Source organism: Miniopterus natalensis, chromosome X (assembly GCF_054644295.1).
Source record: "Miniopterus natalensis isolate mMinNat1 chromosome X, mMinNat1.hap1, whole genome shotgun sequence".
In the NCBI taxonomy this organism is placed as follows: Eukaryota; Metazoa; Chordata; class Mammalia; order Chiroptera; family Miniopteridae; genus Miniopterus; species Miniopterus natalensis.
In genome coordinates, this window is record NC_142103.1 from 60624942 (window position 1) to 60642241 (window position 17300).

Consider the following 17300-nt stretch of genomic DNA (forward strand, 5'->3'; position numbering starts at 1 on the left):
GCTGATAGCTCAATTTTGAAAGTGAAATGTATTTTAATAAACACTGCTTTTACAATTATTCAAAGTGTGTGTAAACATTTTTGGGACATCCTATATATGTTTTTGTGCTTAAGCTCTTCACCTACTTTCATCCAGCCCCAACCACTCTTGCTTCTGACAGCTGTCAGTCTCTTCCATGTATCCATACCTCTGTTTCTACTTTCAGTTCAACAATTACCACCTTTTCAGAATATATTAACATTTTCATAGTTAACCCAAAATGCTCTCTATAGGTGGTTTTTCCAAACTAGTACTCAATATAGGGCTATACTTTATATTTACATCTTATATCCTTTTCATTTTTTTAATCTAGCACAGTCTCTCTTTTATGACTTTGGCTTGTATGATGAACTAAAGTAATTCTTAGAGTCTTACTAGTGTTGTTGTTGTTTTTTAAGATTTTAAATTGATTTTTAGAGAGAGAGCAAGGGAGAGGGAGAGAAAACATTGATGTGAGAGTGAAACATCGATTGGCTTCTTCCTGCGTGCACCATACTGGGGATTGACCCCACAACCTGAGCATGTGCCCTGACAAGGAATCTAAATGGCAATCTTTTGATGCATGGGATGACTCCCTATCAACTGAGCAACACTGGCCAGGGCGAGTCTTACTAGTTTTGTCTTTCTTCATTGCCATATTTTCAGTTTTTTCACCCATTTCCTTTATTTCTTGTAAAATAGAGGCTATGTTTAAAGACTAGATGGATACAAGTTAACTATTTTTTTACTAGAACACCTGATGATGTTGTGTGTCTTAGACTGAATCACCTCTGAAGATGCATAATATAGGTTGACCCACCTTACTGGTTTTAAGATTGACCATTGCTCTATTCTTCTAACCTGTCTGTGCAAGTTTGGGAGTGTCTATACAATACTTCTAGTCTATCCATATATCTTGACACATCTAAGCAATGAGAAATCACTTTACCATCAATCATACCAATTAAGAAAGCCACTGGTGTTGATTGGAGATGAAGTTAGCTGACCTTATAGTAGCCCCTCTTGCTTCTGATTAGTCTTTCATCTTTTTTTGTTGTTGTTAATCTTCACCCAAGGATATTTTTTTCCATTGCTTTTTATAGAGTAGAAGGGGGGGGGGGGAGAGAGAAAGGGAGAAAGAGAGAGAGAGAGAGAAACATTGATGTGAGTGAGACACATCAATTGGTTGCCTCCCGCACACACCCCGACCAGGGCCCGGGATCAAACATGCAACCTAGATACATGCCCTTTACTGGACATCAAACCTGCAACTCTTTGGTGCATGGGCTGATGCTTTAACCACTAAGCAACACCTACCAGGGCTGATTCATCTCTTTTTTTTTTTTTTTTAAATATATTTTTATTGATTTCAGAAAGAGGAAAGGAGCGGGAGAGAGAGAGATAGAAACATCAATGATGAGAGAGTCACTGATCGGCTTCAGCCCACAACCCGGGTATGTTCCCTGACCAGGAATCGAACCCCGATCTCCTGGATCCTAAGTTGACGCTCAACCGCTGAGCCACACCCGGCTAGGCTTGATTCATCTTTTAAATACTAATTAATCAACCCTAGAGTAGGTAATCTATTAACCTGTGCTAGGGTATGCATGAAAAACTACCAAACATATATATCAAATTTCATCAATTCTAAGGGGCACTTTTCTTATTCAAATTGTACCCCTAATTCCAGATGCATCTTAAAATCAATGGGGTGTTAAAATCACTGTTGTCAGGTAGCACTTTTGATGTAATTATCATAACCTCTGCTTGCATGAACTTGGTAATAGCAGCTTATATTATAGTCGTTTTGGTTAAATTATGGTCATTGTTTTCTATTTAAAATGTCTTTAAAAATATTGCTTAGTGATTTGACAATAAAATTATTTTTCTTCCTCAGTGGTACATGAAATAATGATGTGGTTACAATTGATGGCATTGATGAAATTCAGTACACTGCACTGACCATGTTGAAGTATTTCAAGTTAATTACAGATAATATCACACCAGGAGAGGACTGCTCACATTGTGAACGATACACTCCAGTCTGCTATTAATATCTTGTCCTTTTAAAAAATATTTTATCATGCAAGATTTCAAGTATATACAGAAATAGAAGGAATAGTCTAAGGAACTCTCTCATTTATATATATATATTTTATTTTTCAGTTACAGATGACATACAATATTATATTAGTTTCAGGTGTACAACATAGTGATTACTCATTTATGTAACTTATGGAGTGATCACCCTGATAAGTCTTATGCCCACCTGGCACCATACATAGTTGTTACCTGTATTCCCTATGCTGGACTTCACATCCCTGTAACTGTTTTTATAACTCGTGATTTGTACATCTTAATCCCTTCCATTTTTTTTTCACACACACAAAAAAAAACCCAAATTAAAATAAATGAACAAACAAAACAGAAAGAAACTCATAGATACAGAGAACATCTTGATTGTTGTCAGATGGGAGGAGGGTTGTGGGTATGGGTGAAAGAGTCTCAGGAACTATTCATATGCCCATCACTCAGCTTCAACAATTATCAATATGTGACCAATCTTATTTCATCTGTACTCCCACCTATTTCTCCTCCTGCATTATTTTGAAGCAAATCCAAAACATCATATTATTTCATTCATGAACATTTCAGTATGTATATTGAAAAATGAAAATTCTTTGTACATATAAATAATACAATTATCACATCTAAAAATAAATTTATTTTTTATGAATTAAATTTATTATTTATAATAATTTAATATAAAATAGTCTACGTTCAAATTTCCAGTATTTGCAAATATGTCATATTTTTTTGTCTTTTAAAAATTAATTTAATTTAATTTTTTCAATCACCATTTATCCCCTCTATGCCCTCTTCCACCTGTCCCCACCCTCAGTTACCACACTGTTGTCCATGTCCATGAGTTGAGCTCTATGAACTCTGTCATGACTGCTCAGTTCTTCCTTTCTAGTATAAAACCAGCCATTGTTAATATGTGAATGAATGGACATAGCTGTGCTCCAGTAAAACTTTATTTAAAAGAACAGTTGAAAGGTTTGATTTGTCCTAAGAATCATAGTTTGGTGACTTCCTGCTCTATAGCAGTAGTTCTCAAACTTGTGTGTGTATCAGAATCACTTGGAGAGCTTATAATAAACAGTACAGAGGCCAAGGCTTGATGCAGTATAGAATAGGGCCTCTATGTTTTTACTATTTTCCAATTTACGGGTTTTCCCTTTCTCTCTTTCTTTTTTCTTGTAATTTTTGTGTTAATGAAAGTAGGTCATTTATCTTTTAAATTTTACCATAGTTGGATCAAGAGGCTTGCTCTGATTCTGTGGGGTTTTTAAAATTTGTTTGTTTTTTGTGGTGTTTTTTTGTTTGTTTTTTGGTATGTAGAGTGGGGAGGGCAAGCATACTTAACAGATGGTTCTGTGCTTTTCCAACAGTAGACACAATGCATGGCTATCTCCCCCTCCCCTTTATTTCCAAAAAAAAAAATGACTTAGATTCAATGAAAGGCAGAGCTGGAAGGCCGTTTATATCACCTAAAAACCTTATTTTACAGATGAGGAAACATATACCTAGCGAAGGAAAAAGAGGCCCAAAGTCACACAGCACATTAGTAATGGCACCAGTTTTTATTGTTTGTTGAGGTATAATTGATGAATAAAAATTATATATACTTAAGGTGTACAACTTGATGTTTGGTGTGGATATACATTGTGAAAGAATCACCACAATAAAGCCAAGTGATATCTCTATCACCTCATGTAATTACCATTTTCTTTCTTTCCTCCTTAATTTTGTGATGAGAACATTTCAGATCTACTCTTTTAGTAAATTCCAAGTATACAATACAGTATTGTTAACTGTAATGACATTACTGTATATTAGATCTCCAGAACTTAACCTACATAGCTGAAAGTTTGTACCTCGTGACAACATCTTCCCATTTTTCCTTTCTCCACAGTCCCTGGCAACCACCCTTCCACCCTCTATTTCTGAGAGTTCAACTACTTTAGATTCCACATATAAGTGAAACCATTCAGTATTTGTCTTTCTGTGTCTGCCTCATTTCACTTAACATAATGTCCTCCAGGTTCATCCATGTTGTTGCAAAGGGCAGGATTTTCTTCTATTTTAAGGCTGATATTTCATTGTGTTTGTATACTTATACATTTGTCCATCTGTGGACACTTAGGTTGTTTCTATATCTTGGCTATTGGGGATAATGCTGTAATAAACATAGGTGTACTGATTTCATTTGCTTTTTGATATATACCCACAAGTGGGATTGCTGGATCATAAGGCGGGTCTAGATATAGGCATTTTGATTTATGGACTCTGATCTAAACCATTTAATTGAAATTATTTTTTCCCTAAACTGGAGGTATTTGCAACCTCCATCTAATACTCTTCCTTTGTTTTAAATTTTGATGTTCAAGAAATTGTACTCATTTTCTCTAGTTCATGTGGACTAGAATGTATCTGAATAGACACCTCTCCAAAGAGGACATACAGAAGGCCAATAGACATATGAAAAATGCTCAACTAATTGTCAGAGAAATGGAAATTAAAGCCACAGTGAGATATCACCTTATATAAGTGTTGGAATGGCTATCACCAATCCACAAGTGACAAGTGTTGGCGAGGATGTGGATTAAAGGTAACCCTTGTGCACTGTTGGTGGGAATGCAAATTGGTGCAGCCACTGTGGAAAGCAGTATGGAGTTACCTAAAAAATTAAAAATGGAACTGCAGTTTGACTCAATGATCCTACTTCTGGGAATATATCCTAAGAATACCGAAACACCAATTAGAAAGAATATATGCACCCCTATGTTCATAGCAGTGTTATTTACAATAGTTAAGATCTGGAAACAGCCCAAGTACCTATCAGTAGATGAGTGGATAAAAAAGCTGTGGTGCACATAAACAAGGGAATATTATTTTGCCACAAAAAAAACAAAATCTTACAATTTTTGACAGCATGGATGGATCTAGAGGGCATTGTGCTCAGTGAAATAAGTCAATCAGAGAAAAACAAGTACCATACGATTTCACTTATATTTGGAATCTAATGAACAAAATAAACAAACAAACACAATTGAAACAAATTCATGGATGCACAGGGCAGATTGATTGCTGCCAGAGGGGCAGGGGTTTGAGGGACCTGTGAAAAAGGTGAAGTCATTGAAAAATACAAAATCATAGTTACATGATAGTCATGGGATGTAAAGTACAGCACAGGAATTATAGTAGATAGTATTTTAATAGTTATATGTGGTGCCAGAAGGGTACTAGATATATCGAGGGGGACACTGTACAAAGTATGTGATTGTGTAACCACTAAGCTGTACACCCAAAACTAATACATAATATAAAAAAATAAAAAGGTTAAAAAAAAAAAGAATGCATAACAAAAGGAAAGATTTCAAATGTAAAGAAATCTCCTCAAAGAATAGATTATCTTCCAATTCTCATAAAAAGGTAAAGAAGTATTTTAAAAGAGGTACAACAAATCTCCCTCAGAGAAATAGAAGGTAGGTACAGTTTAAAGGGGTCCCCTTAAGGGACTTCAGTTTCTTGAGAGGAACTGGACAAGCAGGCAGTGAAATGCAATGGGAAGAATGTAAGACTTAGATCCTCACAGATACGAGTTTGTATCCCTGTATTGCCATGTATCCACAAACTGTCTACATTGACTAAGAGCTTTTATCCTCTATAAACATAAACTTCAAAGATAAAATACTCTGCCATTTGGAGCTGTGAGAATTAAATGAGCTCTGGCACATTGAACCAGTCAGTTCCTTTCAAAGCTCAGAAAAGGAGAACATTTACATCTGCTGGAGGCTGTTAGTAATTGTTTAGCCATTCTGGATCCCTTGGTGAAGCACAGAGTTGCTTTTAAAAATGCAACATCTGAAAAAAAATTGTCAATAAAGAATAAGAGTTATTTTCAGAAGTATTTAAACTATTAAAAGGGTCCCATCAACAGCCAAGCAATACCGAAGGCCTGTGAATGATTGCTGTTCATTATCAGAATGGCACATAGACTTTGTCACAGTTATAACAGGCTTCATTAAGATTTTTCTAAATATTCTGTTCCTGTCAATTACCCACTTAATGATAAAGAGCCTATCTGTAAATGGGACCAGTCCTTCAGGGACTTTGACCTGAATAGGTTTTTAAAAAAATTTTATTTTTAAATTATAGTTAACATTCAATATTATTTTGTATTAGTTTCAGGTGCAAAGCAAAGTAGTTAGACCATCATATACTTTACAAACTGATCCCCTTAATATTTCAAGTATGCGCCTGGCACATACATACTTATTACAATATTATTGACTATATTCCAAATGTTATACTTTACATCTCCATGACTATTAATTTGTGCTTCTTAATCCCTTTACCTTTTTCACCCAGTCCCCCCAACCCCCAACCCCTCTGGCAACCATCAGTCTGCAATTATTAGTCTGTTTCTATTTGGCTGGTTCATTTGTTTTGCTCTTTAGATTCCACATATAAGTGAAATAACATGGTCTTTGTCTTTTTGTGACTAATTTCACTTAGCATATTACCCTATAGGTCCATCCATTTTGTCATAAATGGTAAGATTTCATTCCTTTTTTTACATTATATATGTGTATGTACCACCACATATTCCTTATCCCCTAGTCTATTGGTGAGCACTTGAGTTGCTTCCAATTCTTGGCTATTGTAAATAATACTGGTATAAACATAGGGGTGCATATATAATGTTGAATTAGGTTTTTTTTTTTGTTTCTTTGAATATATACCCAGAAATGGGATCACTGGCTGCACCAATCTACATTCCCACCAATAGTACACAAGGGTTAATTTTCTCCACATCCTCACCAATACTCATTTATTGATTTATTGATGATATCCATTCTGACAGGTGTAAGGTGATACCTCATTGTGGTTTTAATTTGCATTTCTCTGCTTATTAGTGAAATTGAGCATTAAAAATATCTATCTGTTGGTCATCTGTATGTCCTCTTTCAAGAAGTATATATTCAGGTTTTCTGCTCATTTTTTAATTGGATTGTTTGTGGGGGTTTTTTGGTGTTGAGTTGTGTGAGTTCTTCATAAATTTTGGATATTAACCCCTTATCGGATTATGACTGCTTTTGCTGTGTGCCATAGATGTTGTATTGTTGTGTTTACATTTTCATTTGTTTCAAGATGTCTTTTGATTTCTGCCTTGATCTCATTGTTAACCCATTCATTGTTTCGTAACATGTTATTTAGCCTTCATTTCTTCATGTATTTTTCAGTTTTGTTTCTTCTACTTGATTTCCAGTTTCATACTGTTTTGGTCAGAGAAGGTGCTTAATATGATTTCAGTCTTTTTAAATTTATTGAGACTTGTTTTATGGCCAAACAGAGGTCCCTCTTGGAAAATGTTCATTGTACAGTTGAAAACAATGTATATTCTACTGCTTTTTGGTGAAATGCTGTGAAAATATCAATTAAATCCATCTGTTCTAATATGTCATTTGAGGCCACTGTTTTCTTGTTGATTTTCTATGTGGAAGATCTATCTATTGATGTCACTGGGGTGTTAAAGTTCTTTACAATGACTATATTACTGTCACTCTCCCCTTTTATGTCCATTAAGATTTGCTTTATATATTTAGGTGCTCCTGTGTTGGGTAGATACATGTTTACAAGGGTCATATTCTCTTATTTGATTGATCCCTTTATCATTATATAATGTCCTCCTTTTCTCTTATAATAGCCTTTGTTTAAAACTATTGTGTCTGATACAACTAACTATTTGGTACCTCAGTTTTTGTATTTTTTTTGTTTTTGGTTTCCATTGTATAAAATATCTTTTTCTATCACTTTACTTTCAGTCTGTGTGTGTCTTTTGATCTGAAGTATGTCTCCTGTAAACAGCATATATATAGGTCTTGTTTTCTCATCCATTCAGCTACCCTATTTCTTTTGATTGTAGCATTTCATCCACTTACATTTAAAGTGATTATTGATAGGTACATATGTACTGTAATTTTATTATTCAAATGTATGTTCCTCTTTTTTTTCTTCTTCTTGAAGAGTGCATTAACATTTTTTGTAATACTACTTTGGTGGTCATGAACTTCTTTATCTTTTTTTTTTTGCCTGGGAAGCTCTTTATTTCACCTTCAGTTTTGCTGTGTAAAGTAGTCTCGGTTGTAGGTCCTTATTTTTCATCACCTTGAATACTTCATGCAAATCTCTTCTGGCCTGAAGTGTTTCTGTTGAGAAATCAGCTGATAATCTTATGGGAGTGTCCTTGAAGGTAACTAACTGTCTTTCTCTGGCTACTTTTGGGATTCAACTTTTGTCGCTAACCTTTGCCATTTTAATTATGATGTGCTGTCAGCCTCTTTGAATTGACTTTGTTTAGAAATGTCTGTGCTTCCTGGATTCGTGTGCCTTTTTTCTTCACCAGTTTAAGGAATTGTACTGTGATTATTTCTTCAAACAGGTTCTCTATCCCTTGCTTCCTTTCTTCTCCTTATGATACCCCTAAGATGCAGATGTTGTTACATTTCAGTTGTGCCTGAGGTACCTTAGACTCTTTATTTAAAAAAATTCTTTGTTATTTTTGCTGCTCTGATAGGATGTTCTGCTACCTTGTCTGCCAAATCACTGACTTGATCTCCTGCTTCATCTAATCTGCTGTTGATTCCTTAGAGTATATTGTTTATTTCCATTACTGTATTCTTCATTTTTGACTAATTATTTTTTATAGTTTCATGTCCTTTTATATTCCGTGGAAGTTCTTACTAAGTTTATTGCGCATCCTTATAACCATTGTTTTTAACTCTGTGTCTTGTAGATTGCTTGTCTTCATTTCATTCAGTTCTTTTTCTGGAGATTTCTTCTGTTCTTTTGGTTGGAGCATGTTTCTTTGTTTCCCCATTTTGGCTACCTCTCTGTATTTGTTTCTATATGTTAGGTAGATTTGCTCTGTCTCCCCAATCTTGGTATGGTGGCCTCATGTAGCAGGTATCCTGTGGACCCAGTTGCACAGTCCACCTAATCACCTGACCTGGATACTTGTGTGGATTATGTGAGCCCTCCTTTTGTAGCTGAGTCTTCATTGCTATTGGCCTGTCTGTTGGAGTTGATTCTCAGGCTGGCTGATTATGAGAGTTGAACCTGAGCCCAGTGTACAAGCTGCTGTGTTGGCCCTTACCCCAAGAAGCAGAATTTTCCCCAACATGATCTGGTGTCTGCTTAGACCTCCCTTTGGGTTTGCTGCCTGTATAGCTAATCAGGATGTACTCTGTTGTGTTCTGAAGCCAGCCACTAAGTATGTTTATTATATGAACTCTTGGGAGGGAATATGGTGCAGGTCATTGTCAGATTTTGCCTGTGACAGTCCCTGGGCTACCTGTTAGGAACCACTGTTGCTAGCTGCCTGCGCTGGTCCTGGCTATGAATGGAAGGGCCCAGCTATGTATACTGAGGGCTGGCAGCCAGCAGTACCAGACCTGGGTGATGTTAGCAAATGTCCTACAACACCCCAAGTCCTTCACCCATCTGCTAGCTTCCCATTAGACTCAGCTCCTGAAATAGCCTCATACAGTACATAACTTGTATGAGGTAAGTTCTCAGTGAGTCGCCATGTAATGACAATTGGTGTTCAGTAGTTTAATACAGATTCAGACTGCATCAGTACTGGGTCTGAGGCCACTCAGCCAATTCTCATGGTATACTGCGACCAGCCACCACCTACTTGGGTCCTGTGGGTCAGGGTCTCAGGGAGTCATCAGAGGGGAGCCAGTAGAGTTCAGCAGGCTACAGCAGATTAAGATATGGCTTTTCACAAGAAGATGGTCCTTTCCCTAAAGCCACATAACAGCCTCTCCCTGTGTGTCTCTGGCACGCTCTGAGCTTGCCCATAATTCCTTGAGAGATTTTTAAGAAAAAAAGAAAGACTACAACATAGGCCCAGGCTGTTCACCACTGGCAGAGCCCACAGCTGTGTGTGACGGGGCCTCTGGGAGTCATCATGGTGGAGATAGTGTAGCTCCCCAAGCTAATGCCCTATGGGGCAGTGGTCAACCCAGAAAAGATGTCATCTGTGGGCAAGATGGGAGAGGGACTCAACACATGGACTTTGGCGGCTGTCACTCCAATCCTCTCCTTGAAGCCACACACTCAGTTTCACCCTGTAAGATGCTGGCATCCTCCCAGGCACTGTCCCTTCACCGGAACCCATGGTAAGTGCCTGTGAGCAAGATTTTTCTGTTCCATCCCTCTTAGTGGATGCCTGAGTTTCCAGCATTCTTCTGTCTTACCCAGGCAGATTTAATCCCCACTGATTATAACAGGCAGATGTTATGTAGGCTCCTCTTCTCAGCACTGGTGCTCCAGGCTGGGGAGTGCAGAGTAGGCTTGAGACTCCTTGCTCCTCAGGGGGGACCTCTGAAGCTGAGATATTACTCCAGATTTTCAACTGCCATACATGGATGAGCGGCCAGCCCGTTTTTCTTCTCCACCTCTCCTACTGGTTTCTTTGTGGCGTCTTCTGTATATCCTTAATTATACGACTTCTGTTCAGATAGTCTTCAGATGGTTATCCAGGTTGATTGTTCTGTAATTTGGTTGTAATGTTGATGTAGTTGTGGGAGGAGGTTAGTGCAACTAGTACCTACTCTGCCATCCTGGATCTCTCTTGACCTGGATGGAGTTTGAAAATTAGGGTTTTTCCTGGGCTGTCTCATCTACTCACATCCCTGCTCCACAGCTATTTTGACCAAAGGGCAGCACATCTTTTGCTTGGCTGCCTCCAGTACTATTTGAAAGAACAGTAGAGACACTCAGATCCATTAAAAATAATTAATTGGTACTTGCTGTGTGCAAGGCACATACACTTGGAAGTTGTTTACCACCTAGTAGGAGAGGTAGGTAATAAACAGAAAATTGCAATATGCTCTGCTTGCCAATAGTGTCTGTCAATCAAGATGAGGACAGTGGGCTAGGAGGGCCCTGAAGGTAATATCAGGTAAAGTGAATCTCAATGGATTCACATTCTTTAGATCTAAGAGGAAGACAACATTCTAAGCAGAGGGAATGCATGAGCAAAGACATGGAGGTCTGAAACAACATTGTTTATCCAGAAAAGCTGACTTAAGCAGTGGAGTATATCAAGTGTCTGAGGGCAGCAGTGTCTAGATGGAGACTTCTGGAGAGGTAATAAGAAGAAGATACTTCTAATGGATTATTCCCAGGATACCATGCTAAAGCCATTTAGCTCTATTCAACAACCCTCTGAGGTGGATACTATTTTTGCTAGCGGAAAAACTGGAGCCCAGAGAGTTTAGGTCACTAACAGTCACTGTGCACAGCTAATGAGCCACCCACATCAGCTTCAGAGCCCAAGCTGTGCACTGGGATTAGAAATAGTTATCAAGTTACAGAAGGTCTCAATTGCTACTTTCATGAGAGTTTGTCTGGTTCTATAAAAAACAGGACACTGGTACAGGGAATTTAACCAAGGAGGTGACTAGGGATCAGAAAATTTAGGATTAAAGGCCCTACTGTAATTAGTTTGTGTGTAACTTCAGGCAAATATTTTTTCTTCTTTGGACCTCTGCTTTTTCATCTATAAAATGAGGACAGTGATAAAGGCCAAATCTTAAGGATCCCTTACAGTGCTTTGAGTTTTTTGCTTCTATAACTCAGGGTAGGGAAGGGACTGGATTAACTGATGAGACTGGTAGACACTTTCTCTATGTACTTTTTTCTTCTTTATATATATTATAATTCTTGCCTGGAATGCCATATTGCTTCCCTCCTTTCTTTCCAACTATTTTCTAACTATGGTCCCCCAACCCACTTCTCTTAACTTTTATGGGAGTCTTGGAGAAAATCTTGTTAATCATTTTCTTTCTTTTTTGGCAGTGTGTGTGAGCACAGCAAAGAGAATTTCATGACCCCCTCCAACATGGGGGTAATCTTTGGTCCCACACTGATGAGAGCTCAGGAGGATACTGTGGCTGCCATGATGAATATCAAATTCCAGAACATTGTGGTAGAAATCCTAATTGAGCACTTTGTCAAGGTATGTATTTTCTTTCCTCACCATCACTCCTCCACACATGTAACACTTTTCCCTAGCCACCTTTTAGAGTTGTGTCTCCCCTCCTGGGTCAAGTTGATAATGGAAAGAAATTTCATTATGGCACAATGACATTTAATAGCATTTCTGCCCTTGTGAAATTCATTTATTCAGCAAATATTGTTTGATATGTAGCTCTTTTATTATCAGGCATCATGCTAGAAGGAGAAAAAATATCACTATCTATAAGGAGTTAGCAGTGTAATATGGTGGTAGACATGTAAACAAAGGAAAATGATAGCTATAAAAATGCTGTATGTATAACGAGACCATAAAGAAAGCAATACCTATACTTGGTTAAATCCATATCATTCTGAAATAATTTAAGGTGGTATATTTTATATGATTGTAAAATATGAAGTAGTGTACATTATAACTAGCTCAAGTATAAAAGCATAAATAAGGATAGAGACAGAAAATGAACCCAGGAATGAGGTGAGAGAAAAATTATTTATTGACAACTCTTGTGCACTTGCTTCAGATATTCCTACGTTTGGTTCTACACCTTGTAGCAGCCAAGGCTGTCCCAATGGTATAATTCAATAAAAACTTTTCTGCAAGGGAATGATACTGATGATATAATCAAGGTGATAGCCACAGTTCAAATCTAAGGTCTGCCACTTATTAGATGTATTAGGTTGTATATAGGTTAGGCTTCTAAGACTCTACATATAAATGTTGTGGCTCCGATACAAAAGACATTTATTTCTTTGTTGTGGAATAGTCCAACAAAGTGGTCCAGGGCTGGTATGGTGAGTGGACAGGGACACAAACCCAGGTTCTTTCCTTCTCATTGCTCTGCCATCCCTAAAGTACTGTTTCATGTGCATGAACAAATATCTTCTATATTATATCAATTGAGAAAGATGAAATAAAGGGAAGTAGAGAACACAGCCCTTTCCTTTAAGATCTTGACCTGAAAGTCATACACATTCCTTTCATTAACTTACTCTTTGTCAGAATTTAATCTCATGATCACATCTAGCTACAAGAGAGTCAGGGAAATGTAGTTTTTTTGGTGGAGGGCATTCATGTTCCCAGTCTTTCATACATATAACAAATACAGAATGGAAAACTTTTAGGGAGGTACAGAAAAGTTCAGCTTGAAGTAGGTTGGATTAGAGATTCCTGAAAGATTAACTCTGAATCTAAACCAGGGATTGGCAAACCTTTTCTTAAGGGACCATATAGTAAATATTTTAGGCTTTGCATGTCATAGAACTCTGTCACAACTACTCACATATACCTTTGTATTGGAAAAGCAGCCATAGACAACATGTTAACAAATGAATATTTTAATAAAGTTCTATTTACAAACAGGCAGGAGGTCTGTGGGCTTTAATTTCCTGACCCTTGGTCTAAAGTCCAGATATCATTTATTTATCAATTGAGTAATTCATTCAACAAATATGTATTGAGAACTTACTATTTGCTAAGTACTGTTTTTTTAAAATTTATCTTTATTGAAAATATTACAAATGTCCCCTTTTATTCTCCATTGACTCCTTTCAGCCAGCACCCACTCTCCACCCCAGGCCTTCACCACAATATTGTCTGTGTCCATGGGTTATGCATATATGCATATAAATTCTTTGGTTAATCTCTCCCCCTTCCCCACCTCCCCACTTCCTCTCTGAGATTTGTCAGTCTGTTCCATGCTTCTATGTCACTGAATCTATGCCAACTACTGTTTTAAAAACTGGAGGTAAAGCCCTAGTGAGTTTATATTCTAAAGCAAGTAGCAAAGCAGTACATATTTAAAATTAGTAGCATATATAATGTGTTAGATAGTAATGAACTTTAAGAAAAAAATAAAGCAGAGAAGGGAAATGGGCTTGCAGTTTTATTTATTTTTTACTTTTCAATTACAATTGACATTAAATATTATATTCATTTCAAGTACACAGCATAGTGATTATACTAATTTATATAACTTACAAAGTGATTCCCCTGGTAAGTCTAGTACCTTCCTCCTACACCATAGTTATTACAATATTAATGACTATATTCCTTATGCTGTGTATTATATCCTCGTAACTATTTTGTAACTGCCAATTTGTACCTTCTAATCCTTTCACCTTTTTCACCCAGCCTCAAACCCCCCTCTTACCTAGCAACTATCATTTTGTTCTCTGTATCTGTGAGTTTGTTTCTGTTTCACTTGTTAATTTGTTTTTTTAGATTCCACATATAGGTGAAACCATATACAACTATTAACTCAAAATAAATCAAAGACCTAAAAATAAGATCTGAAACAATAAATTACATAGAAGAAAACAGGTACAAAACTTATGGACCTTGGGCATAGAGGATACTTTATGAATTTGACCCCAAAGTCAAAAGAAGTAAAGGTGAAAATAAACAAATGGGGCTATATCAAACTAAAATGCTTCTGCACAGCAAAAGAAACTGCCAACAAAACAAAAAGGCAACCAACTAAATGGGAGAATATATTTGCAAACAGTAGCTCTGACATGGGGTTAATAGCCAAAATATAAAAAGAACTTATACAACTCAACACCAAACAAACAATCCAATTAAAAAATGGCCAGAGGACCTGAACAGACACTTCTCCCAAGAAGACATACAAACGTCAAACAGATATATGAAAAGATGTTCAACTTCACTAGCTATTAGGGAAATGCAAATCAAAACTACAGTGCAATACCACCTCACACCTGTTAGAATGGCTATTATAAACAAGAAAAGTAATAACAAGTGTTGGAGAGGTTGTGGAGAAAAGGGAACCCTCATTCACTGCTGATGGGAATGTAGACTGGTACTTCCACTATGGAAAGCAGTCTGGTGATTCCTCAAAGAATGAAGAATATTCTGGGATTTGTGAAATAGGTGAAGGGATTAAGAAAAAAACCTCATAGACACAGACAACAGTATGGTAATTACCAAAGGGAAAGGGGGCTGAGGGGAGGTAGAAGCAGGTAATTGGCGGATAAATGGTGATGGAAGGAGATTTGGCTTGGGGTGGTAAATACACAATACAATATACACATGATGAATTGTATACCTGAAATCTATATAATTTTGTTAACCATTGTCACCCCAATAAACTCAATAAAAAATAGAATTAAAAAACACATACAGGTCGGAAAGGAAGACATATAACTTTCCCTATTTGCCAATGGCATGACTGTCTATATAGAAAATCCCAAGGGATCTATAAAAATACTCCTTGAACTAATAATGGAGTTTATCAATGTTATAGGATACAAAGCTAACATGCAAAAATCAATTTTATTTTTATATACTAGTTATTAATGTGTGGAAAATGAAATTTAAAATGCAGTACCATTTACAGTCTTTCAAAACAAATGACATGCTTAGGTATAAGTCTAATAAAGCATTTATAGGATTTATATGCTGTAAATTACAGAATGCTGATGGAAGAAGTCAAAGAAAATATAAGTAAATTGGGAGACATTCTGTGGTCATAGAGTGGAAGATTTCATAGTAAATATGTGAATTGTTTGTAAGTTGATATCTTAGTTTAAGGCAATTAATATCAAAATACCAGCATGATAGTTTGTGGAGACAAGATTATACTAAAATGTATATGGAAATATAAAGGAGCTAGAAAATCTAACACAATTTTGAAAATAAAGAGTAAACTGGGAGGTATCAATAATATTAAAATTTACTGTATTTATATTACTGCTTCAGTAATCAAGACAGTGTGAGATTGACAGATGGATAAGTACACAGGTCAATGGAAGAGAATACACAGATAACCTCACAAAGTATAACCAAATTGTTTTTTGACAAAGGTACAAAAGCATTTCAAGGGAGGAAGGATACTCTTTTAAAAATGATGCTAGAGCAATAGTATATGTACAGGCAACAAAAGTGAACTTTGACTTAAACCTCATATCATATACAAACATTAACTCAAAATGAGTATACATTTAAATATAAAACAATAAACCTTTTTGAAGATAACATAGGAGAAAATCTTCAGGAGTTACTGAAGAGTCCTACTGAAGAGTAAGACACTAAATGCACAAAGTATTACAGAAATAATAAATTAAACTCTGAAAATTAAAAACTTGCTCTGTGAGTGACTATTAAAAATACGAAAAAAAGCAATAGCTGGTTTGGCTCAGTGGTTAGAGCATCGGCCTGTGGACTGAAGGTCTCGGGTTTATTTCTGGTGAAGAGCACATATCTGGGTTGCAGGCTGGATCCCCGGCTGCAGTTGGGGTGCTTGTGGGAGGCAACCAATTGATATGTCTCTCTCACATCTTTCCCTCCCGTCTCTCTGCCCCCCTCCCTTTTCCCCTCTCCCACTCTCTCTGAAAAGCAATGGAAAAAATATACTCCAGTGAGGATTAAAAAAATAATGAAAAAAACAAGGTAGCAATTTGGTGAAAATATTTGCAAACCATATATATGATAAAGAACTCATAACTAGAGTATATAAAGAATTCTCAAATCTCAACAGTAAAAAAATCAAACAATCCCATTTGAAAATGAACCAAATACATGAAAAGGATGTATGGATGACATATAACCATATAAAGAGATGTTCAAGATCACTAGCCATTAGGGAAATGCTAATTAAGACAACATGAGTGAGTCTATCCGGTTCCAAGATGGCGGCTGACAGGATCTCAGGGACAGTGAGAGTGAGAGTGGGTGTGTGAGGGAGTGTGTGCATGGGTGTGGGTGTGAGGGGCATTTGTCAATCAGTGTAGGAGCTCCCTGGGAGTGCAGAAGCTCCTGCCAGAGGAGCTGCCCCCAGGGCCGCACTGTTCAGCCAGGGCCTTCTCACCGATTGAGAGTGGAAAGCACGCCATTTTGGAGCATCCTCAGGGTCCTACTCAGGAGGAGGCTGCGGGGAGCAGCCTGACCCAGAACCCCAAGGCCAATGATGAGCACACCGCCTCAGTGGTCCAGTGGCCACAGCATACCTGCCTCCAAGCAGTACCTCACTAACGCTGCACCTACAGCTTGCCAACCTGCCTCCTTGACTGGGTCACTCCTCCCTCACTCGGCACCCACAGCCGGCCTCCCTGCTAGTAGGGCCTTCTAGACTCGGAGCCCACAGGCAGTCTGACTGCCTCCTTGACGGTGGGGATGGGGGTAGTGCACAGCTGGCGGCCGGCCTGCC

The 17300-nt window shown here is 37.3% G+C and overlaps 1 protein-coding gene across 2 annotated transcripts in view; it reads left to right on the forward strand.

The window, feature by feature from the left end:
* Positions 1-17300, forward strand: part of OPHN1 (oligophrenin 1) — a 507400-nt gene that overhangs the window by 410070 nt on the left and 80030 nt on the right. For both annotated transcript variants that reach the window (XM_016203882.2, XM_016203883.2), the window contains one exon: positions 11959-12118. In XM_016203882.2, the coding sequence (XP_016059368.1) occupies positions 11959-12118 (160 nt within the window). The remainder of the gene's footprint in view (positions 1-11958; positions 12119-17300) is intronic.